General features: G+C 41.9%; 1 protein-coding gene across 2 annotated transcripts in view; it reads left to right on the top strand.

The window, feature by feature from the left end:
* Positions 1 to 22,278: 22,278 nt before the first annotated feature.
* Positions 22,279 to 25,989, top strand: part of STK39 (serine/threonine kinase 39) — a 101,711-nt gene continuing 98,000 nt past the window's right edge. Inside the window, exon 1 of one of the 2 annotated variants that reach the window (XM_054830725.1) lies at positions 22,279 to 22,390. Coding sequence is in view for 1 of the 2 variants with exons in the window: in XM_054830727.1 (XP_054686702.1) it covers positions 22,758 to 22,872 (115 nt within the window). In the remaining variant the exon portion in view is untranslated. Of the gene's footprint in view, positions 22,391 to 22,625; positions 22,873 to 25,989 lie in introns of those variants that run through there. The other variant, XM_054830727.1, reaches the window with a different exon arrangement.

The raw sequence follows: 25,989 nt of genomic DNA, 5'->3' as shown, positions 1-25,989 counted from the left end.
ATTTATTGCTGCGTCAGGAGGAAAATCTGTAAAAACATAGAAAAGTGATCACTTGATGAAGGTGTGAGAATAAGAATGGAGACCAGAACTAGTTTGAGAACCAAGAAATAAAAGTTCATACCCTTACGTCTGCAAAAGAAACATGATATGGCCTTAGACAAATCATTCCACGTATCCTTATGCAAGCCAGTTATCACCTGCTCTACACCAGCTAGAAAAGGGAGTTTTAGCTTCCTGCAGCCTAATTTAGTACGTGTTTGTGCATGTCTAAGTGCTCAGACCAAGGGTGAAATAAAAGCAGCTGTGAATCTGAGTACCACAGTGAACTTGTTTAGTCAGCAGTAGCAATGGGGACCGTGAAAGTACTGCAGGGGTTTCACTTCCCTGTGTCCTCTTGCGCAGTTTTAGGGGAGAAGAGGGGAGCTCTGCAGAGATCTCTAGAAAGGTGGCATTGGTCCTGCTGCCACTCTGAGTCTTCCAAGTGTGCAGCACATTCCTCTCTGCCAGTTGATGCTTGTTGGAACTGACACCAAACAAAGTTAGTTTGAATTAAAAATAATTCCTTCAGAAGGAGCTGTTTCACATCCTTCCATTTTTTCTTTCTCACAGTCTTCCTACAGCAGCTGCCAGCAATGCAGTTGTTGGTGTTGCTGCCAAAAGTCACTCAGGAACTAATCATTGATTTGCAGAACTGATGCTGTTTGACTGGAAGATGTCAAATACTCATCAACAAGCTGCAGCTTGTCGGCAGTCATCAGCACTGTGACTTGGAGCACCGCTCGTGCTGGCCATGGCGTTTAAATGGTATCACTGAATTAAAAAGAAGGGTAATGGGATGGCAATGAAGGAGTTGTTCTTTATAAGTTTGACCACTCATTCCAGGGTTTTGGAATATGGAAAAGCTGTATTGGCTTAACTAATAGGAAGACAATTCCTCCTATGAGGAAGCAATGATTTCTATAGTAATTTAGAGGGGCTGGATGTATGGAATCAACTGCAAGGTAACTACAGCTTGTTGTAAATGAAGGTCTTTCAAACAGGCAGCCTCCCAGAACCAGCTTCTTTCTGGACACTGATGAGAGCAGGGAACACTGCCCTTCAGCATGAAGGATGTATCTCTGAAAGCTGGACTGCAAAAAAAAAAAAAAAACAAACCCCACATGAAACTTCCATCTGGCTGATGATACTTATTTTCTTTGAAGCTTTCTTGCTTATCTTGTTTTATTCTCCTTTTTAAAATGCATTAAACCAGGGAAATCTAAAGTTTGACTTTGACTTCCACTTGCCACACTATCTTTGGGTCCTGCACCAGTGGTAAACTACACACAGATGAAAGTGACTTCAGTGATGATTCTTTATCAGCAATGTGTTGACACCAACTTTATAGCTATATATACTATTTTCTAAGTATCTTAGCAGGGAGCAACACTGACCTTTTTCAGCCTATTAACGTGGAAAACCAATTATAGTTAGTTTTTCCTTCCTTCCTTCATATGCTACAGGACAAATACACTTCAGGTGACTTTTAACATCCCTCCAACTTGTTTGTTCATTTGGTTTGTTTATTTGTATGAAGAGTGCTTGCTTTTCATGTGTAATAAAACTGGCTCAGGTTTGATCATCATGTCGAAAAGTCAAGAACTCCAGAGATAAAATTCTGATCCCAGATGCATTTTTTGATTGTCAGTAATTTGCAAGAAAACTGTTATTAAAAATAAGACTCGAGTACAAACTGACGAGGTGGTATATCAGCCCATATCCCTGTGTTTCCATGTAATGCTTTATGGCGACCTGGACAGTTCCCCATAAGTCATAGCACTGAAGACACGGGGGCACTAATAATTCAGGATTCTATTAGCTTTTTTCACTCAGACATGATGTGCTGCAAATATTAATTAGGTCTCACTGTACCCATTTAGGATAGCTCAGTACTATGAAATCAGTTCCAATGTACCATAAGAACAAAACAAACAAAACAAAAGAAGCAGCTTCAGCCACTATTGTTTTAATATTTTGTGGTAACCGTCAGTTAGCACTTCCTCTCTGAAGTATTGGTGCATTGACATGCATCCACTTATACTAATACTCATACATCAAGGTGAAAATAGACTCTGAGATTAAAACTCAATAGTTAATCTTAAGTACTTGAGGCAGACACCCTCCATATTTTCTGATGTGTGAATTTCTCCTATTACAGGTTCTTACAAATATACTTTATTGACTGGATTACAATGCATATTCAGGGTCCTTTTAAAATGTACATTACTGGCAATCTAATCTGGTAGCTGATGTGCTTTATTACATATATCTGTCTTTTTCAAGAGCTAGGGAGGATTTCTATGCTCTCATGGCTGAATATAAATGTTCTTTTGGAGCTGACACAGCTTCTTTCATTTGCAACCAATTGGAGATGCTGGACTGCAATATTGGCCATACAGTTCATGTGTAAATATGTACCAAGGACATCTAGGTTAATACATGTGTGCACTAAAAGCTGTATTTTCCTCATGACAGAAATGTCTTGTCATCTTCAATAGATTCAAGATTGAGCCTTATTATCTATGAGTTAAAAACCTAATGGTTTTTGCTGAATACATAGCTGGGTAAGAGCTTGAACTTAATATCATTTGGGTCAAATGAAAAAAATTTCCCACTACCTTGAATGCTCAAGGTTATTATGTCCTACAATGGAAAACTGCTGCTTAAGGAAAATGACTCCTTTTTTCCAGTATAAAATAAGCTCATTGATCTCAATATAGATATCTAGCCTGAAAATGTATTTGATTTGAAAATCACTTAACATAGTGTTGGGAAATCCTCTGTATTCTCCCTTTCGTGGCATCGCAATATTTGATCTATATTCGATGTTTAATATTGTTAATTAGGATCTAATTTCACCAGGACAGAGCCTAATGGAGATATGAAATGGCACACACTACTGGGAAGAGCTAGTAAAACCAAAGAAACAGGGATGGTGCTGCCTCATAGCTGTGGGTGAGTTCCTCTCGTATCTATCCTGTTGAATCAGCTTTCACAGTGAACACCTTCTGCACGGTGCTGAGAAGCCCATATGCACATGGAAGGGGAACTTACACCTTGTTATAAGCAGCTGGTTAACCTGAAGCAACAGCATCTTCCAGTGTATTTGAGATGGAACCTACAACAAGATGTGTTTGACTCCACCCATTTATAAGCAGTTGTGGGGAGGAGATTTCCTATTTTTGCATTCAAACCTTTGAAATGACTGCTCGGCAGGTCTGACCTATGGTCAGCAGCACTACTTGCGTTTGGCCATCCATCTGGAATGTCTGTGTTTATCTTGGTCTCTTTCTAGCAAATAACTTTTGAGCCCAGCAGTTTCCAAACCTCGCTCTCCTTCCTACCAAATACTGCCTTCATATAGGAGGACCTGATGACTGACGTCTGGAAGACTGAAGTGCGTGGGAAGTTAAAGCTGCATTCACGCAGACTGCTCCTGGGAGATGGCCTTTTCTGGCCACCTTAGGAACAGAGGGTGAGGTATCAGCTAGTTTCCTTTTATTTTGTAGTGTAAAAAGGCTGTGTAAGGGACTAAGACATCTTGCACCCCTCTGTTTCCTTTCATGGAAATCCAGACACAATAAGCCATTGATTACTTTCTGTAGCAGACACATTTTCTTATACAGAAATATTTTCTTGCCAAGACACAGAATTTGCCTTTTTCATAAATATTGTTCTAATCTTATTGATACAAACTCCTACATAACATCAACTTTACACAACAGAATCAACAGGAGAGGGACAGACAGGAGGCTAATTTTGTTTCTTTAGCTGCCGATGTGCTGCTGTTACCGCTTATCAAGAATTAGTTGCCTTTTCATTTCTTGGTGCCACTTTACAGTTTGGAAAGTCACCGCTAAGATGCTTATATACCAAGATACAGAACACCTGAAAAATGTAGGGCAAGAAATCAGCAGATTTAACTTCTCTTGCTTGGAGCAGAGTTTTGAAAACAAGGTGGGAAAGAGATGAGAGGGCAGATGATCACAGGCTGGGCTGCTAAGGAGAACTAGCAACAGAGGGGGCTAAATCACCCTCAGTGAAGTGCACTTTTGCATCTCACTGGAAAGTTTCCTGGAGAACTGTACTTCACCAAATTAATAACAAAAACTACACAACAAGTAAATAACAGTCCTGCACCTTACGTGCTGTGTCAGGTAGAGTTGTACGTCACATGGTCTAAAGGAGGAGTTCTTGCAAATAATTCTTTACATAATAATTCAGTAGAATTTGGAAATCCACCGCAAAACACCGAATGCTGCTTTTACCAAATTTACTTACTGTGAACTCTGTTTTCAGCTATAGTTTGGGCACAAGATGGAGCCTCCAATTCCTTCAAAAATAATTTAAAAATCCTCAAGAAATCTGCATTCAGATATACACTTGCTTGTTTTTTGGCTTATTTCAGACAAAACCGTTCCTCTATACAGACCAGGCATCGGTTCAAGTTGTTGTCTCAAACGTGGAGGACAGCATTTTCTGCAGTCTCTCTGTCTTTACATGGTTATTAGCCAACATTTTCTGAACTAGGATGACCTTTTCTACTGGTATTGAGGCATATAAAGTGGATAATACAGCAGAGGGAGACAGAAAAAATCTATTTGGTGAGCGAGTCCATTCTCCTTTAAGGACAGACTGCGGTCCCCGTGATGGATGTATCAGATTAAATTGTCACTACAATTTGATTTTGCCAGGCACCTGCAAAAATTATTTATTTACATAAGGGAGAGCTTCAAGTGTAGAAAGCGGAGTAACAGCTCTCAAAATAAATCAGCTTTCTTAAAATTGTTTTTTTCTTGTGGATGTTTTCATTCTTTCCTGAAACAGTCAAAATACTTGAATTATTAGTGGAACTGCAGAGGTTCAGTGTCCCTGCATAGCCACTAGAATAATTATCCAGTCAAGAGCAGGAAGACAAAATAAGAGATAGAAATGGCAGTTAATCAGGGCATAGACAATTAGGAATCTAGTAGCACCACTTAATTTTTCTAGGCTGGCTGATCACTTTTCACCATGAGGGAAGAGAAAAATTTCCACCTTTTAAATTTGAATGATGTTTTCCAGGAAAAGCAAAAGCTCACTTAATCTGTGAATTAATTACCAGAGCCATAAAGGTTGATCAAAGCATAGAAAAGGAGGACATTTGAGACAGAGTGGAAAAGCATACCGCTGTCTCCTTGGCACATTACCACGGATCAAACAGGACCAAATCAGTTAAAACAATAGGAGTACACAGCCAAAAGCTTGCCCAAGCAATCACACGGGTAGCGATGTTAACTGCCAGGAAATAAGTGATCTGCAGTAAGTGATGGCTGCATCAGTTGGCGAACTACCTGCTATTATGTAATACAAGAAAAATATTTATTGTATTTTCCCTCTGTGATTTCAAAGATCATGCATTAAAAAATCTGTATTTTTTGCACACAGGAATTCTTGTGATAAAGTATCCTATCCACTGCGCTGTAAGAACTGATATTTTGCCCATATTCAAATAAGAGGTCTTAGTGATTGTAGATTTGTCTCAAACAGTTTTGTGCTGCTATTCCTTTGAGACCACTGATTTTAACTGCATAGAGCCATCATCTGAACATAGCACTGGGAATCACTCTTCAGCTCCAGTCTCAGCATTAACTCTGTAAATCGTAGCACTTTATTTTGAGTCAAAGCCTGAAGAACTCACTGAAGAAAACAAGTATTCCACAAAAGTTGTAATACAAGCATGATAGGACTTTTGCGCTTCTGGAATAGGGTTAGTAGAATACAAGAAGGAGTGTTAGTGGGTTTTGCAGAAAAAGACCAGGATCAGAGACCAATTAAAAAAAAGTTGATTCAATACGGAATTCTGAAATGCAATCGGAAAGTAGAATCATAGAATCATAGAATGGTTTGGGTTGGAAGGGACCTCAAAGATCATCTAGTTCCAACCCCCCTGCCATGGGCAGGAACACCCTCCACTAGACCACGCTGCCCAAAGCCTCATCCAACCTGGTCTTACTTCAGTACTTCAATAGTCAAGAGATTGGGTAGATTCTTCTTGTTGTCCTTACATGCAGCTATAGAGGTTTGTTAAAATTGCAGCGCTTATGACAAGTACTATGGTATATCTGATCACCAAAGAGACTACAGCATCAATTTTTAAATCAAATTTTATGGAAAAGTCAGGAGGAGAGGTGGCTACCCTACTGCCTGTTTCTTTGTGTGCCTTAGCCACTGTGTCATTGTGCCTCCCTAAATTCCCTCTGCATTTTCAACATCAAAACGTGAAGTTCATATGTAAAATTGCTTTACTGGATACTTTCATCCAAAAAATACAAATATTACATACTTAGAAATTTAATTTAATACATGAAGTCCATACAAGCAATTATCTCTCCAGTACCATAGGAAAAGGTCAGGAAAAATGACAGACATCAACCCTCACACATCTTGATTGCCTGGAGGAGTGGAGAAGGAGGGTGGGAGCTACCTGCTTGAGTTCCCAGGAGGTCCCTCTCCATTGCTGTGGAGGTCAGGCGGGTGACAGCCATCTGACTTCAGCCTTCCTCTAAGGAATCAGTTGATTGGCTCCCAATGGTTTGATTTGCATTGCAGAGGTAAAATGAGCATTGGTCTTAAAAGTAATCTGGGGCCTTGGCTTAGTCTGGGAGAAGAATAGCTGAAAAAGACAGTTGTGACATGATAGATTTCAGGAGAGAAGAGCATATGAATGCATTTGTGTGCCATCTGAGCCAAAGATGACTAGACTAAGGTTTGGAAGGGGTAAGAGGCTGGGGAGATACAAATACCTAAGTGGCAACGGGGGGAAGGGGTGTTTAGGCAGCAGGAATCAGGTCTCAGGATTTTAACGGGATATTCAATAGCTGAAAGCTTGACTGTCACTGTACAGGACCTAGAGAGGTTAGAAAAGTGCAACTAGAACTATTAATTGCATTAGAGAGCATTATTCTGTTATCTGGGTGTTGAGAAGGGGAATTCTATCAGTGCTGAAGAAGGTGCACGCGCATCTTGTGTAAGAACCTCACTCTGGTATCACACTTTGGTATCTGGTATCTGGTGTGTGATCCTACCTGCCTTTTTAAAATGACTGTGTTATGCAGAGCAGTGTCCATCCCCAGGGTTACTTTCTGTTCGCGTTCCCAAACGGGGCCACTGCTGGTCAGGAAAAAAAGAATTGGCTCAGGACATGAGCTAGAACCTGGAATTCCCTCAACAAATTCCTGGGACATCCCACCCCAAAAAATTGTGTTCCAAAACCAAAATGCAGACAAATGGCAAGAGACAGGTTTTAGAGAACCTTGGTGGAAGTTACAATAATGGTGATTAAAATAAATACATGACTTCAACTCTATGGTTTTGGAAAATGAAGTGATTTCCATTTTCTCTTCCTTCCCTCACTCTCTCCAAGACTTTAATCATAATAAAGATGATTGGAACCGAAAAGGAAGTATTTTTTTATTTTAAAATTTTATGGTAGTCACTTAAGTTGCCATACTGACATTGCAGAGAGATTACCTGGTTGATTCTAAGATTTGTGGCATACGATAACTATATCAAGGCACTTCTTACAGTAAAAGCCATAAACAGACTTAAAAGATACACCACAAAGAGAAACTAGGGACATAATTTTCAGAGTTGGTACTTCATTAAAAGTTGCTACTTCATTCTCAGCTCCTATTGCAATAGTTTATCACTTCAAGTGTTAGGTGGTCCACAATTTCTGCTTTCTGATAGAGGATTTTATTAAGTCACTTAATAATGAAACAGACGTAAATCTCAGCTCCATCATCCTAATTTAATTAGTTCCTTTGCCAAGGGACTATTGGTACAATCAGAGAAAATCACAGCCCTGCTCTGTTCGATAGCGCCAGGCTGGAAGAGTTTCCTGCTCGTGGCAGCGCCCGATGCAGTGCTGATGCCCCTGTCTCAAAGAGACTGAACAAGGTGCCTCTAGGCAAGGGCATTCAGTGGGAGCAAAACCCAGCCTCCCCATGGCCCGAGCAGTGGCCCCCACGACCCCAGGCATATCTCAGCAAGCATACCATAGGACAGTCGTAATACTTTTTTTGTGAATCTGTTTTATATTTGTCGCACTTGCCTGTGCGTCAGCTTGCCCGTTCCCCACGAAGGCAGGAGGTAGTGGGCTCTTCTGGGAAGACCCAGGTCTCTCTTCTCCAGCCCTCTGGGCCCTGGGGAGTGTTTGAAGTCTGAGGGTAGGCTCTAGACTGGGGTATCTTTTTGAAAGGGAAAATCAAAGCATTACAAATAGTTTAAACAAATCACTCTTCATGCCAAATATTGTATTTGGAGAAAGATAAACTGTGGAAGGATTTATCTTTTTGGTATGCCAGCATGATAGTGGGATGGCTTTTTTTACTCTTCCAAAGAGCTGTGCAAAACAACTATTTAACCCTCCAAAGTGTTAGGAACAGCAGGCGATAGGGTAATTCTTGCAACTTGCAACTTCTCTGAGTGCCTTCACATTAGCAATCCATCTGGTTTTGCAGTTCTCTTACAAAGAGCTTTGTTTACTGCACCACATTATGCCAAATAACCAAATTATGTTGCACGGTCATTATGCGTGCACATATATACCAAGGAATCAAGCTGGTGTGAATGAATACACTGAAAACTTTCTTGAACAAGTAAATCTTCAGCGATTCTCTCTCCCTCTGTTCTCTTTTCTGGTCCATTTCAATACAAACTTTTATACAACTTGCTTAAAAGATATGTAAAACTTAGATGTCCTTTCTGATGAAAGGAAAATGTTTTAGATGGTAGCTCTCAGAACTCAGATTCTGCTGTTAATCCACCTTTTTTTTTAAAGACAAGGAAAGATAGCTTAAAATACAGGTAACGTGATGAGAACAGGATAAAGAGTATAAATAAATAAAACAGCGGTGCAGTTAATACACATTGGGAGAAACATTACATTGACACACAATTTCTGGCCGCCCTTCCCATCTCACCTGGTCATGTTCCAGAGCTAGGAAGACCCAGGTACAGCTGTGAACTGTCTGGATGCCTGTGTGTGATGAAAATTTTGAAAAAATTCACTATAATGACACAAATGACCACTGAATTTTTCAGTTTGATAAGCACAACAACATAACTAGTACAAAATGTTAGCCTGCATTAGCTTCTCTTCAAAGATTACAGCACTTGCGAGGGTGTGGTCCCAAACTTTAGTGCTCTCTTGGATGTGACAGGCCCATGTCAAGGAGCACCTCTTCCTCTGTGACTATGGGTCCCACCAGCAGCCCCTACCCTTTGCAAAGCTGAACTCCCAATGGACAAAACCGAGTTAAAACGAAGCCATAGGACGGTCAGGTCCTTGAGTGCATCACCAGGCAATGTCCCCTTGCAGAGGGTTTGCTGCCTGTGCTCAAGGCCCGCTCGATATGATAGATAAGTAGAATTTTCCACTTTACAGGGACAGAAATGTGTTTGGGTTAATGCTGTTTTGGGACAACAGATACAGTGTGGCTTGGGGACCTGGCCCAGCCTGCTGTGAAGACCTGTGAGATACCTCACCTGGGGCCTCTGCTCCTCGGCTTGGGGACTATTGCTAACCTCAGGTGCTTGCCTAAGCTGCAGATTTGACTGTGCCAGGCTTCTTCCTTCCCCATTCTGACCATGGGGAAAAGTAATCGAGGTATATGGAAGAGTAAGGAGTGGTATCGTAAAGCTGTGGCGGGATAAAGATGAGAGATCACATCTTCTATAGAGCAGTGATATTGCTGGAGAGAATAAATGAGCGCTTGAACACATGGACTTTCTTCAGTCCTTGAACAGTCACTAAACCTCGGGCAAAACACAGGCAGAGAGCAACTACTTGGAGTTTAAACCCTTTAAACAAGTGTGAGGGAAAAGGGTGATTGGCACCTGAGAGGCAAATGCTTGACAGCACAGAGGGAGGCAGAGAAGCTGTCAGGGCTGTAGGATGTAGAGAGTCAGCAGCTCTGGATCAGCAGGGACAGTATGGCAAAATTATCTGCAGGTAGTGAGGTACTGTTTTGCTCTTCCTAGACTCATCTCAGGAAAGCAGCCCAGGATGAGACTGAGAGGGCAGAGCTGCAGTGGCTGTTCCCTAAAAACGTTCCCCTGAAGGCAAGGGGCATTTCTGTCCTTGCCAGCCGTCTCTGGTTCTGACCTGCACCCATCTCCAAACTTGCTGCTTCTGCTTCAGAACTGAAGAGCTTGTGACCTAAAAACTTGTCTTTCCTCTTCATCCCCCCCAACAGTATCAATTAGAATGATAAGAGATTACTCCCTTCCACAACCTTGTTTCTGAGAGTATAAAGATATATATAAGCTATACTCTAACAAAACCTCTCTGCCTCTGAACAGACTATAAGTAGCAGAAGGATGTACGCATCCACCTGCTAAAAATAATTCAAGCTTTTTCAAATTGCTCAGATAGCTGAACTTATAAGCAAAGAGTAGGCAAGAGTGGGAATTAAAAATTAACCTTCTGTCCTGGTTTTGGCTGGGATAGAGTTAATTTTCTTCCTAGCAGCTGGTATAGTGCTGTGTTTGGGATTTAGGATGAGATTAATGTTGAATATACACCAATATTTTAGTTGTTGCCAAGCAGTCAAGGACTTTTCAGCTTCTCATACTGCACTGTCAATGAGAAGGCGGAGGGTGCCCAAGAAGCTTGGAGGGGACACAGCCAGGACAGCTGACCCAAACTGGCCAAAGGGATATTCCATACCATATGATGTCATGCTCCGTATATAACTGGGGGGGAAGCTGCCCGGGGGCATGACCACAGCTTGGGAACTAGCTGGGCATCGGTCAGTGGGCAATTGTGCTGTGCATCACTAGTTTTTATTATTGTTATTGTTATTTTCCTTTTTTGTCCTATTAAATTGTCTTTATCTCAACTTATGAGTTTTACCTTTTCCTTTTTGATTCTCTCCCCCATCCCAGTGAGCAAAAGGCTGTGTGGTTTTTTTAGCTGCCTGCCGGGTTAAACCATGACACCTACAAATCTAGAAGCCGACGGTCCATTTGCCTCTGATTACAGAGTGTACCTGGCCCTGTCACCTGGCTGGGTGAGTGGCAGCTGCATTGAAATCAGTTCATTGTCTCCTTGCAGTTGGGGCTGCTGCTAAATGATGCTTGGTGGCATTCTCTGCAGAGAGACTGAAGACTGATGGGGTGGTGGATTCTGGGACCGTGTTGACTCTGCAGCTGGAGGAAGCCTGTCTGCCTGCCTGCGGTATGACTCTTCTTCCATTAAGCAAGTGGTTCTAGCACCCAGGCTAGCCAGCTTGGCAACTTTCAGAGGCACAAGGTTAAAAATACTTCAAAACTTGAGAAAACATAGGCTCTTTCTGTTATGAAATCTCTCATTTGAAAGTAATAGTTCTTTGGGTTTGCTGGCTTGCCTCTGCAAACAATATGAACTTATAATTCATCAAGAGAGTGGAAACGTCACCTGAATCTTGCTGAGGAATATGAGATCAGCACTAATACAAATCAATACAGGTTACTTTCCTGATTCATAATGCGTGTGTCAGGTTGCAATTCCCCCTGGCTGAAGGCAGCCTGCCTGATATATTTATCCAATACTTGAATCAGTGCCTAGCTCTGCAGAATACAGGATTTTAATTTAAAAGTAATAGTGAGTTTTGAACCCTGAGGCTTGTTCAGAGATGTCACATTGTCATTGGGGTGCATAGGTGTTTAAATATGATTGGATACGTGCCCTAAGAAAACAGTCCTAATGGTGATGGTGAGTGGGCACCACTATTTCCAGCTCCAGGTCCATCACAGTCAGCAGGGGCAGTTTCCCGAAGGGTCTCATCACTAGGGCTGAGTCCTGCACCTCTTGTGACTCCCCTTTATGTTCTCTGGAAATATACCTGACAATTTTTTTTTTTTTTTAAATCCGAAATATTGGTCAGTTGGGAGTAAAAAATATTTAAAGTGATTTAAATTCTTCCCTGTGCTTTTAGACTAGTTCATATATCAGTGCTTCACAGAAGTTGAACAGCTGGATAAATACTTTACCAGAATTTCTAAGCAGCTTTGAGAGGACTAGTACTATCTGCAGTGCAAATGCTAATTGAAGCAAACAAACCCCAAACTATTTAATTCATATTTCAGGAAAATCTTGTGTAAACCTAGTGTAGTTAATTTACTTTACAGCCCAGAATCTAAGGCACTAATGAAAAGTCTTTGTAATTTGGTTTAAAACATTTGGCAGACAAGATCTGGATCTAAAAAGTAAACATCTTTTCTAATTTCTCTCTCTGTCTCTATACATATGCTGTTATTTAATTGTTCAGTACAGCATTCATACAGTGAACTCTATCAGAGAATATAAATAAATATGCACACAATTAGTGTGAAAAGAAACCTTTTCTGTTGTTTGCTTCATTAAAAATAGTAGCATTTTACTGCAGCAGCAGAAATCTATCTTGCAAATGTTATAACTCCTACATATTTTGAGTTTACATATTGCACTGTTTCAAGCAGTGAAAAATACTCTTATACAACTTCAGAATTACAACAGAGACAACATAAACTTGTCCCTTTAAGGGAGAGACAACAAAAAGCCCTTTCTGTATTGTCACTTGCTGTGAATCTTAGGAGAATTAACAAAAAAGAACTCATACTTTATCCTTTGTTTGACAAAGCAGCGGAGGAAATATTCATTTCCTTTCCCATTATTAAAGGCTACCGTGTTTCTGCCTATTAGAGAAAAACTATCAGATGTAAAAGCAAGTACAAAGCCTGTTTGGTCTTCCTTAACCATGGTATTAATAGATTCTTGGAATACATTCAGGTATCTGCTTGCTAAAAAGCTTGCAGCAGAGAAAGGAGTTCCTGCCCTTCAACTGAGGTGGTGTAAATGACCATAGGAAAGTCCTTAGCCTGGGTAATAGCTTAGTCCTTAGCGATTTTAGTGCTTCACCTTTCTTTCTGGACAGCATTTAAAAATATATGGGTATTTTTAAAATTTCCAGGTGATAAATGGAGCCTCCTTAAACGGCTTACAACTTTAAAATGACAGTGATTCTCAGTTGAAATATCACTGCCACTGCTGATATGGAAAAGTCATTTGTTCTGCTTGTTTTATATCAGGGGATTTAGTGGTCTTGCCTTAGTCTGCAGCAAACTATCACTCTTACATCTCATTCTATATGTGTCTGGTCTCCCTCCTTTCTGGGAGCTGGGTAAGGTGCCATATGTTCCTTTCACTGTCTCTGGCTGGAGGTGACCTTATCTGTCATCTTTGATATTTGTGATAACTTACTTCCATTTTTGTCTTTTTTTTCAGAGAGGCATTAATTCCTAGGTACTCACCACCTTTGTTATTTGAGGTTTTCTATTTCTTTATAGGTTTGCACATCCTGTGTTTTCTTCTGCCTCCAGCTTCTTTCATTGTTAGTAATTTAGCTTGGAGTTTTCTATCAAAACCATCTGCAGGTTACCAACAATGATTCATTGTTAGAACTGTTAAATTATACTTTCCACTATTAAATAACAGGATATGGCATCAATGAAACTGAATCTGACACTGTTTCACTACAATCCCTTTCAGCATGGATGGTATTACTTTAAAATGACTTTCAGCTATCCTGCTGAATTACGGGAAAAAGACGACCAGCTTTATTGTTACCTGCTCAAACTTGTGCCACGTAAACTGCAACGTAGAATATTTATCTAGCTAAACAAGCCTGACTTTGTCAATTAGCTGCTAGCTGAGATACTCCTTTCACATATCTGTTCCAGCAAATTGAGAATATTAAATTATATATTTTTGCCATCAACATAAACAAGTCTATGAAAGATTTTACCCACACCCCCTTTTTTTTTTTTTGGTCACCAGGACATACTCTTATGTCTCCATTGAAGTTGTGTCCATGGCATATCACAAGCCTTCACAGTTAATCTGATATCACAGAAGCTACAATGAGGCCAATATAAAATTATACCAACGTCCTGTCCCAACACCTGTGCTAATGGCCTTAACTTTGCAGGCTCTGCTCTTCAGATACATTTTTGGGAATCACAGTCCACATTTTAAGTCAATCATCTGGTTTTTTTGATGTAACCATCTGCCTGCCTTTCGCTTTTGTTCACTCAGAGAAGCAAAGGCTTTCACAGCATTTCTTTGTTTTCTGTATCTTAGGTAGTGCTGTCGTTACTGCTGCTGTTGTTAGAAGCACCTCCAGGTCTTCCTGGATTTTGAGCTCTCCCCTCAGGGCTGTGCTGGTTCTCAGTCCCATGTGGAACATCCAGGTGTTTTCCACCCTCTGCAGATTTCTTCCTGGAGTGGGCAACTTCAGTTGTCTCAGCATGTCAGCAGGCTAGCCAAGATTTTGGACTACTGAAAGAATGAATGGGAATGAAGTTTTTGTTTACAGTCCCAGCCACAACCCAATCCACTGTAGGAGACCAGAGTAAGTTCCTAAAGGTGCACAGCTCAGACAGGTTGCATATTCCCTTATAGTTCCACTTTCCTTTGGTTAAAAGACATCGCACTCATACATTTCAAATATACGCATAGTGCAATGCTCGTCTTTGTAATACAACTTTGTAGTAAACTTCTTGTAAGTAAACCGTGTCTGATGTGCATGATGTTTTAAAGAATTTTTAGTTACTATAGGAAATGAAGTGACACTGCAAGAGGTTGTTTTGGTTTTGGTTTTTTTTGTTCACTGACACTGCGGATTCACATGAAAGCTCTGTTCAAGTGTCTTCCTGTTGTCTTTTGTACTGTCGGATATTCAGTTGTCCCAGAGCTTCCAGCTGCCCTGTTCTTCCCATCAAATACTATTCTTGCCTTTTGGTTATCACCCAGCCATATTCACCCTGGGCCCTACACATCCCAGAGTGAGCTGTGCCTGCTTGCCTTGCTTGTAGCATCCTCTTCCCATACAGCTCTCTCTGGTGCCACTCAAAGATCACATCCCAGAACTACACCACTTCAGCCGATGCTTTGTGTAAGTGCTATGACCTATATCGGTGAGTACTTTTATACCAGCACTATGCCACGTGTTGGTGTAATCACTGGTAAGACAAAGCTATGCCTAAGCTAGAACTTGTTTACCAACAGAGGAGAAACTGCATTTTACTGGCACCATTTCCAAATATGTTTTCCTGTATATTGGCAAAATTAGGCTTTTATTTTAGTACAATAAGCACCCTTACGTAAGCACAGCAAACAGAACTAGTCCAAGTATGGTTTCTGCTATAAAACTATAACTAGTTTTGTAGGTGCAATCATACTGGCCAGAGTACTAGGTCAGAGCTCTGACTTTGATCACTGTATTTGCAGAGGACGCATTACAGGCTGTAACAGCAAGACCTGCTTATACCAGCGTATCTGATTTTCATGCACAGTTAATTCTGTAATTGGTAATGATTGAAACAAAATTACAAGGATTTCTTGGCATGTTATACCTAGTGGTATATACCAAATGTATGTAGTGTATATACCAAATGACTTTTATGGGTATAGCATCCGTGAATAATGATGTCTGCTTGGGGGTGTTTTCTTTGTTTTAATGATATGCCAGTAAAACTTAAAAATAGGTTGTGCCTAATTTCTGTTTCTTGTCTATTAAAAGCACAGCACTGATGAGTTTAGGTTTCTGTCATTCATGGATAAATAAGATTTTTAAAGAAATCATAAAAACAATAAGGGATGCATGAAAGAATAATGTTGTTTATATCGCTACATTTAAAGCCTCCTTTTCTTCAATTACACAAATCAATTGTTAAAGATCTTTTAAAGAAGACTAAAATCTAAATATTTGAGTTAATAAATCTTTTTTTAATACTTTGAACACTTGAGAAGATTATTACTGTATTTTTTAGCCTTTCTTACAGATAGGAGAGTAAAGAATTAGAGTGTTCAGGAATTGTAAAGCATCTCATTGTTCTGCGGAAGAGAGATTTTTCTTTAGATTTGAGTTCTATTTTTATGCCTTAATTGGCATTTTAATCTTCCTAGAGTGGAGACTACTCATTTGTTACCAGATTGTTGTTTCAGGCATTATTCCATAGACTGTCTTGGTACCAGGAAGCTTTGTGAGCTTTAACTGATAAATAGGAAAGAATGGCAACTTCTGACCTTTCTCCGTTGGGTAGATTGCCATGTTTCAGCACTTTATTAGAGTAGAGGGAATTAGAGCAATAGGCAGTTTTCTGAATCCAAATCTGAAGCTATGCTGACAGTACTTTTGCTCTGTCCTGCAACTCTGGAAATTAACGGTGGGTATGGCAAGCACTTCCAACAAGAGAAACACGTGAGACCTCTTGATGCTAAGCCCATGTTGCCAGGGCTCTGAGCCCAAGAACTGGATTTACAACCTCTTTCCCTACTCCTAGGGGTTTCACTGTCTGTACTCAAGGCCAGCTCAGACACAGTGCTGCTCTGTAACCTTGGATCAGGGTGAAAACAGCCAAGTTGCAAGGAAGAGCTATGAGAAGCCTCGCCTGGGTCTTCTGCTGTGTTCAAGCTCAGGCCCTTGCCCGTGGTCCTTGCCTGAGCTACGCTGTATGCTTGGTCGTTGCTTGAGCCTACTATGCTGTAGTAGTGCCCATTCTTGCACTCTGCTGATCCTGACCTTGCCTTGTTGACTGAGCTTCCTAGCTGCACCTTGGACCTGCCCTGTCCCTACCAGCTTGCCTGGCGGTCATCGGACTGTCACTGACCCTGGCTGCCATCCCTGGGCCTGCTGTCCCCTCGCCTGGCTGGGGTCCTGCCGCACGGCCCCCTGCTCAGTGCGACCACTGCCTCTGCTGCCTCGCTGGCACCCATGGCTCCCAGCTCACCTGCCCTGGCAGGGCAGCCCAGCCCCAGCCCTCGCTGCTCCCTGACAAGCAGGAGCTCATCATTAAACAGCTTTCTTCATCGAGCATGACCTAGGTTGAGGAGCTCTGCCAGTCCTGTGAAAGCAGAGCAAGCTGCCCTGAGAGATAGGAACCTGAGCTTTTTGTGATGCTCAGGTTGGACTGGGAATCTTGTTGAATTACTTGAGGGGAAATTTAGCCAGCAGCTCTGGACAGTTTAATTTCTCATTTGCAAATCATAATGCTGGAAAGAATGCATAAAATACCAGCAAGGTTTATTTTGGTTTTAATTGCCATTTTGATTTCCCAGAAAGCACTGCCCATCAGACCTCAGGTTTTCCATCAGAAAAAAAAAAAAAGTAGGAGATTTCAAATGTAATCACAAATTTTTTTTTAATGGTTGGGTTGGTTTTAAGGCATTCATATTACAAAATTATTTCAGCTTACATCTCCAAAACTAAAAGGAAAACATTTTAAAGTGTTTTAATCCCAAGAACTTGAGCACTTTATAAACATTGCTGAATTTAAGTTTGTAGCTTTCCAGTAAAATATGAACTGTTCCTTCCCTGATCCTGTAAATAGAAAATGAGAAAAGGCTAGGATCATTTACTCAAATGATGAATAGTCTTTTATAATTAAGGTATTTGTTTTGGACTTAGTGTCATTTCATGACCTTCTAACAAAGCTAAAACTGTGTTCCTGCTTAAATGGTGGTATATTTCATTCCCTGCTATTGGTGACATTTTTCTCATGTCTCTCCTGTTTATCCTATCAGTTGCTTGGCTGCCTGGTGAACTAGCCAATGTTTTCAGCTGAACCAAACCAGGAATTAGCTGTCAGCCAGATTAGGTCCCTGATCTTGCTGAGCGGCTGTGTGAAATCCCATCCTTAGAAAATATGTGTTATATTCCCAGTTTTGCTACAGACTTCTTGGATGACCTTTAGCAAATCCCTTAAGCTTTCTCTGTTTCCAGTTGTGAAATTGAGATAATTACATTCCCCAGCCTTTTGGTATGTGAAGATTAATTTATTAATATTCATGAGGTGTTCATATCCTACAGTGATGAAAGCTATGGAAGTTCCTAGACCAATTCTTGTCTATGTTTGAGTTTTATCCATTCACGGCTACAGAGAATTCATTTCTGCTAGAAACCTCAGTAAGCCAGATACCTCCACAACATCTTAATGATATTAAACTGGAGTTCAAAACCAACAATAGTCTTTAGTCCATTGTCATCTTCATGGTGACTATATCCTAAATTCATTCAAATCATCATATCAGAAATTGTGATTCCTGCAGGTTCCAAAAGGCATCTGTGGCAAAAAGGCTATTGTTGCCAATACATGAATGGCTAGTGTGTAAATATTCTAAATGTATGCATAGTTCTGAATTTTGAATGTTTGAAATGTATAATCATTGGTGTGCTATCATGATTTAGGTAATGAGCCACTGGTGCTTATGGTGCTGGAATGAGCTACTCATTTTTAAGCTGGTGATTTCATTTAACTTGCTGGTTTGGTAGAAATAGCAAGTTAACTGCAAAATGTGTTCTCATGGTCTCATCTGGAAAACCGGATCTGGAGGATGTGAAGACTTAACTACCTTAACAGCGGTTCCTACCATGTGATGCTAGCTGTGACACTGAGGAATGAGCTCTATCGAGACTGAGGCTGTGTCTGCTCTCCAGCTCTGCAGAGAAGCTCACATAGGCTCCATTATTCTTTTAAGTGACATCTTCAATATGCCTGTCAAGGCCCCTCACATTCAGAGTGGTTGAGACAAAGATGTGAGCATTTCCTACATCTGTGGCCTGAAAAATAGGATGTCAAATAATACTTAAGAAAAAGATTTGGTGTTCACATGGAAGAGAACAGTACGCCATTCTGTTTCTAATAGAGTCACTAATCACAATGGCTTGTATTGTGGCACTGACTGCACTTACCAGAAAGGCAATGGAAGTTTCTACTGCAAGGACTGGTAACAGCTTGGGTTATGGCATATAAGGAAATAATTAAAAGGTGCATTTGACTATATAACCATAAACTCTAACTTAATGGTTACTGGTTCATCAGTCATTAATATCCAGAACACAGAATCTTCCTACCTGAGTTTAAGGAGCAAATTTGCAGAGTGGAACAGCTTGCAAAGGTTTACAAGGAAGGGGGAAGAAAAGAGACAAAAGCATCAAGGCCTTCAACTAGGAAAAAAAAAATAAAAGTGGTTTATTTTGTAAGGTCACTATGCTCTGATAGACATTAACTTCAGTGAGACTTAGAACACAGCTGATAGTGACTTCTGAATCAAAGGTTTTCCAGTGCATTAAGATGCTTTTTGTAATGGGATTTGCCAAGAAGATTCTCATGTCTTCTGTGTGAGCAGAAACTAAGCTAAGCTGCAAGCTTTGATGAAAGCAAGCATTCTAGTGACAATAACAGGCATGTTACCTATTTAACTATACATTCACTAGAAGAGAAAGGGAGGTTTGAAAGCATTTATTCCACTCCCATCAGCACCAGCTGCTGTTGTGTCAGCTTTTATATCTCATGATGTCATTTAAAGCGCAGCTGTCCCTCACTGCTACCAAATTAGAGGCTTTCAGACTTTACCTTCATAATTGCAGAGAGCTGTGCTATACCATGTGATGGTCAGAACTGCAATATTAGGCTATTTTTTGGGAGAGAGGATGATTTTACTTTGCTTGTTTCTCTGAGGTAGAAGTGATAGTAGAGAGACTAGTTCCTTCTCAGTCTGGTTTAGTCTATGCAAGGTTATATGGCTGTTTAGTTGCATCTGCTGCCTATCTACTCAGAAACAGAGGAGTGGGTGGATGCTAACCTTTGTGTGTGCTACTAGTGTATGTACCATTGCTTATGAACTCCAGTCCTTGTGCTTGTCTTTGACTTTATATAGGTATATTTAAATCTAACTAATTGGTCTGAAATGTTATTGTAAGCACCAATGTTATTCTTGTTTAAATCCTTCAAACCTAGAAATGAAGTCTGAGTTATTTTGCTCTAAACCTTTTTTTCCTTATCTGCAGAGGGTACTGCTGGGGACTATTGAAAGACTGGAGCCTTGGCTTAACTCTTCTCCTATGGTGGCCTACGAAGTTTTAAATATTGTCAGTTTTGATTGTAGCCTGGCTATGTAAGGCCTTTTTTCACTTTGGAATCAATTATTTGGTGACTGGACTCAGTGACCCTGACAATCTCTTGGAGTCTTATGTCTTCAAGCGCTAGGAAAAAGCAAACCACTTTCAGATAGGAATGTTCTGAACCGTCTTCAATTTGGAGAACAGTGATTTTTAAGTGAGCCCTAGCTCCTTGTCTGGAATCTCCAAAATCTGCAGATTGCTCTTCTTTTCAGTGTCTGAAACGTCTTGTGGAAGAACTGTACGGCTTTGAACAGCAGAGCCTTTGGTACCGCAGGGCTCTTCGCCTGTGTCTCCAGCAGGGGACCTACTTTTCAAAGGCAGCTTGGCCTACCGGCACCGACTCAGGGCTTCAGGGTTAGTGGCTTGCTTTTCTATTATCTTACCCGGCTCTGAGGCTCTGGTATTTTTCTTGAGTTGTACCTTAAATACAAGGAACGCTTCCCGCAGGTCCCACTGTTGATAAAATTGCTATCCTGAAAACGTTCTTCCTGTAAAAGCTGCTCATTTCAAAAAATTGCAGAGTGCAGACACACACTAGAAATTCCAAAAGTTGTAGGATTAGCAGGACAAATTGGACAATAATTGGGGCAAAAAATACTGTAATGGTATCAGATGTAAACCAGCAGTTTAGATAGTGATATGGCAGAACCATCACAGAAATTCATGGCTTGGGAACTAAAACCAGCACCCGCAACAGCTGAGTACAGATTGAGAAGTTGGCTGTTTTCCATCAATAGTGAGTAACCCATTTTTCTGTGCTGATTGAGTTAGCCTGTGCTGTTACTGTCTTTTTTTTTTCCATGTTATTGCTGGCAGAAAGGTCTTCTCTACTAATAACAAGTTTGTCTAGTCTTGGCATTAAGCTTAATATTGAATGACAATTTAATACTTCCTCTTCCAAGTCTTGCTGACCTTTAGTTTTGTGGCAGATAATTTCTAATGTGTGTACATGAAAATATTTTAATCACCTAGCTTTTAAAAATGAAATTGAGAGAAATCATTAGTTTAGCACAAAAACGTGCAATATTTTTTCTACTGTTAGGAGCCTCTATACTGAGCTTAAGTGATGCATGTGAGAAAATGGAAGTGTAGTGCACAAATTATTCCATATCTGCAAGTTGCTGATACATCTTCTAATGAAATGTTAAGCAGTAGTGAGGAGGTTATTCTTCCTTCAGCTTTCTCAGCAAAAGAGAAATAACTTACTTTCCTTTTTGGAATAATTTTCTATTAACTGAAGGTCTCCGCTGAATAAGTTACACAGAAAAGTTTAGTTAGTAAAAGAGAGTTATCCTGAACTGAACTAGGACTGAATAAAATATCTAACAACTTGTGTTATGTGTATCCTTCTGACTTTAAATCACACTTCACCATACTTCCTAACAATTTGAGATTCATTTCTGCTTTCAATCTGTGTTGACTTTGAAAGCTTTGAAAGCTGCTCATATTTTCATTATTAGTTCTAATTACCTTAAATTCCTACAGTAGTAGGAAGTGAGATTTTTAAAATCTATGGAAATATCTTCTTACTACTCTTCCAGATCTCTGTAAATCTTAAAATACAAAGCATCCAAAGTAGGAGTGAGACTGTAGACTGCACAAATAGCTATTTTCTAAATTATTTCATAGTAAGTAAAATCCTGCTGATATTATATAAACACTGACACTGCTAAGAGGGTGGAAAGAAAAAAAACCACCTCTGTACTAATATTAGCAGTTTTATCTAACCACAGATTTTTTTTTTTTTGGTCTCATATAATGGGAAGCAGTAGAGAAGTTTAATTATGATTCTTGTCTCGAGTATTTCTTTGAATCACTTGGTTCTGGTTAGCCAAGGTGAACACTTCTCAAGTGTGCACAGCCCTTGGTGGCATGAGCTGGGGCGGTGTCCACACTGAGGTGATGAGGTAGAGCTCTGCTACCTTCCCTGGAAAGGGCCACTCACGTCAAGTGGCAACTTAACTGCTTTGCAGGACTACAGCACTCACTGCTGATGAAAACAATTTTTTTTTTTTTCCATGTCCTCAAATTTAAATACAAGTAATCTTGCAGCAGCAGTGCTCTTGACAGTAACACTTGTATGCTTGAGAGCTGTGCTCCAGAGATATCTGTGTGCTTACGTGAGCGGCCTAACAGGTGCGTTCCAGCATCCTGGCCATGCGATGTGGCTTTCTTCAAGCCGTTTGCTGACCCCCGTGCTCAGCCTTGGGGAGGTCCGGAGCGGTGCCAGGGGGTCTGCCGGCAGGCCCGGGGCCTGCACACGCTCAGACCGCCGCCCTGTACAGGACCACGCAGCGCTGCCAGCCGCGGAGAGCCGCACACGGAGCGGCGGGATGAGCAGGGAAGGAAGATGGCCGGAGATGCAGCCAGCCGGCAGGCAGGTTATGAGCGCTGGGGGAGGCGGCGAGACCCCGGGGTTAGCTGAGTCGTCCCCCGCCGCAGAGCCCGCACTTCTCCTCAGGCGGAGGCGCGGGGGGGGGGGGGGGGGGCGGTGCGCCCACCACTCTTTGCCGGCACCGCCACCGGGCCCAACCGGCGCTCTCCCTCTCCCCTTAGCAGCGCGGGGCGAACGGCCGGGGCCGGCGGCGGCGCCCGCCTCTGCCTCCTCCCCCTCGGTGCCCTGCCTCCTCCCTCCGCCGGGCGGCCGGCTGCGCGGGGAGGGAGGGCGGGAGGGAGCGCGGCCGAAAGGTGTTGCTGGAAGGGAAGTTTGAAGAAGGTCGTCGGGTGCCTGGGCGCTCCGGCGGCATCATGGCGGAGCAGAGCGAGTCGCCGGTCCACCTCCAGCAGCCCCAGCCGGCGCCCGCTGCCCCGGCCGTCGGCTGGCCCATCTGCAGGGACGCCTACGAGCTGCAGGAGGTTATCGGTCAGTGGAGCGGGAGAGCGGGGAGGACGGCAGGGAGTGCCACGGGGCGGAGGCAGGGGATGCCGCGGCGGTCGGCCACTCAGCCGGCCGGCCGGCTCTAGGCCTACCGGTGTTCATCCTCCCGCAAGCTGGGGCTCGCTTACTGCGGCGGATGCGCCCGACACTGCAGTGGCGCCGCCGGCGGCTGCTGCAAACTTTATCCACCCGGCAGCGGGCGGGCGGCGCGGCCCCGGGGGGCGGCGGCTCCTTCTAGAACCCGCCGCGCCCCGCCCGGTGCGGCCCGGCGGAGGGTGTCGTCTCCCTGCAGCGCATCGTCACCCACTGTGCTGGCGGCTGCTGCTTCCACCACCGCCTCAACCCTGACCTGCTGGTTTGAACTGGGACCCTGGCAACTCTGCAGATGCGCTCTGTGTGTGTGTGTCTATACGGATATGTGTCTGTAGATGCACACATGTGCATGCATCCGCTTAGATTACTCTGCATTTTTCCGGTGGTTTCATGGGGGAGGTAAATCTCACCCCTAGATCCGCTACTATCGTGGTGACATCCTTTTAGATTTTTTTTTAATATATATTTTTAAACCCTTTCCTCTTCTCCCTCACTGCTTAATCTTGCCCCCATCTCTTTCTGCCCCTCAGCCCAGCTCCCCGTGCCCATCGGTGGCACACAAGGCCAGCTGGGGATTACAGCTTCCTTTCACCCCAGCCAACCTGCTTTTGTCCCGGCTTGTCGTGTGAGCTTTAACCTGTCTGCCACCCCTCTCCCCGTGTCCCTGTAGGTAGGGGGCTTTCTGGCAGTGCGCTTCAGCACTTTGTTCACGTGTCCAGCTAATGCAGATCAGATGTGTTCAGTCTTCATCCCCTGTATTTGGATTTTGAATTTTACTGTGTGAAAAGGTGACTGTTGTTAACAGGATGTGTGATTGAAAGTTATTTGTCTTCTGACCTAGATGTTGCTTGTTGCTAATGAACTACTTTAGGAAAACTTGCTTTTATTTGTATGTAACATTTTAAACCGCCAGCAAATACTGCAGATGGCAAAGGCCAGCTCTAAGACTGTGATGGCTATTCCTTATAAATGAGGCCACTTAAATGAAAAAAATCCATGAGTCTTGCCTGCTGATGCTGTTGGCTATCTTCATTATTACACACCAATTGCTAATTGTCATCAGGCTGATGACAACTAGAACTTCATGTTATTGATCTGGGTTGCAAGTTGTGTGAACTCGACTTTGTTATTCAGCTTTCTATTTTCTGCAGGCAGAAACAAAATAGTTGAGAAAAGTACATCTTCCTTAAAATGGGATGGCTTTCTATTGACCCAGGTGATGCCTTTGTGTTTCTGCTTGCAGTTCCTAGGCTGTGAAAAGGGACTAAGGAGGGATGAGGGTTCAGGTCCCTGGAGGTTGCTGGCCTGGACCAGACTGGTGCTCTGCATCAAGTGAGTGCTGCCAGCAGAGGCCCCCCATGGGCATGGGTTTACTGGCCAGGGTACTTTGTCTTAACTCAGTCTGGGGAATGGATATAAATTAGCAAAGTGGAAGCAATTCTACTAGTGTAAGCTATATCTTTGCTGAGAAGCAAATCCCTCTTCTAAGGTAAAAAAGGCCTTGAAGGTGTTGGATTAATCCTTGTCTAGGGTGTGACATGAGTCATATGAGTTATTTAAACAGTAGTTATTTTCTATTGCAGTACCTGTAGAATGCCCGAGTGAGAATTTAATTTACAAACTCCTTTTCACTTTCTCCTTTCCACTTAAAAGCTTCTACCTTTTGATATGTAAAATGTATTTCTAAATATTTACATATAAGCATACATCCATTGTACACGTGGATGCTAAATCAGAGTAGCAAATACCTATCTGTAGCTAATTATGTATTGGTGCTATTAAACATTGATATTATGTCTTTAACTAAAGTGAAGGCCTAATGAGGAAATTACGGTCAGGTTATATTGAATCAGATTCTTGGACACACTGGACTTGTCTGACTTCAGTTGAACTTTCACTAACCTTAGGTAGCTTGCATGTCTTTCAAACTCACTGAGATTTATTTTGTACCACTTGACTTAAAAATATTGTACTTAGTCAAATACATCTTTTTGCATTAACACCTTGTATTTGGTGTCTTAACTTATAGGAGACCCACTATGAGATTAAATTTAGTCTCAATACTGTTAAAAATAGTAAACAAACAGACACACGCATCCTATCCCACTTCTTCCAAAAAACCCTCACTTCTATGCATTTGACCAAATGTGGAAATAATTTTGGAGATGTTGGATGAATGTTGTTGCTTTTAATGAACCTAGTGAGGGACACTTGAAGCATCTTTCTTATACCTGAAGAAGAGGAGAATGATACAGTCTGAACTTGGTTCAGCAGCAGTTTATATCCCTTTGCGTCAGCCATGCCAGGGTTAATTGAATTGTGAGCATGAGTAGTTACCGCTTGCTGAAACAGAGCCCTTCACCTCTGGAAAGCACTATACACCTCTCCCTGAGGAGCTAGGGGGACGGGATCAGTTACAACAGCCCTTTGCCAGTTAAAGGAGAAAAGCAACATATTGAAGCATCTATGTGAGCTTTGCAGGAGGAAAGGTACACAGGGTGAGGTACACCAAGATGGTTCATCACAATACTTCCCAACAGAATAGGCTTTATATCGTATGGTAGCGAAAACACAGATGCAGAATGACTTCAATGGCCTGTTTTAGGGGGGGCATTTAAAAGTTCTGGTGGTGATCATAAAATGAAAATCATTGTTAGTCATGTGGGTTTTCATTATCCTGTGGATTTAGCAGGTCGGAGGAGTTCTGTTCTTTTTCTGTATGAGAATGTGAACTTATTGCTCATCTGTGTCTAGCCAAATGCTATTTTGAAAACCAAGGCCATGTGATATGGATTTCAAATGATACAGCTTTTTTCCTTCTCTGTCTGTTGCTTCCTTCATGATGGTTGGGAGATTCAAGTGCCTGTTAAAGAGAAAATGCTGGCTTTAAGGAGTGCTTCTTATGAGACGTTATGCTACGTTTGCTTTATTTTTAAGGTGGCTGGCCAGTTCTTTGTGAACTCTTGGTGTGCGGTTTCATGATACATTTAATCTGCTCTAACAGGCAGC

Source organism: Grus americana, chromosome 6 (genome assembly GCF_028858705.1).
Source record: "Grus americana isolate bGruAme1 chromosome 6, bGruAme1.mat, whole genome shotgun sequence".
NCBI lineage: Eukaryota > Metazoa > Chordata > Aves > Gruiformes > Gruidae > Grus > Grus americana.
Note: the sequence above shows the minus strand (reverse complement) of the source record. Positions and strands in the feature narration are given on the sequence as shown.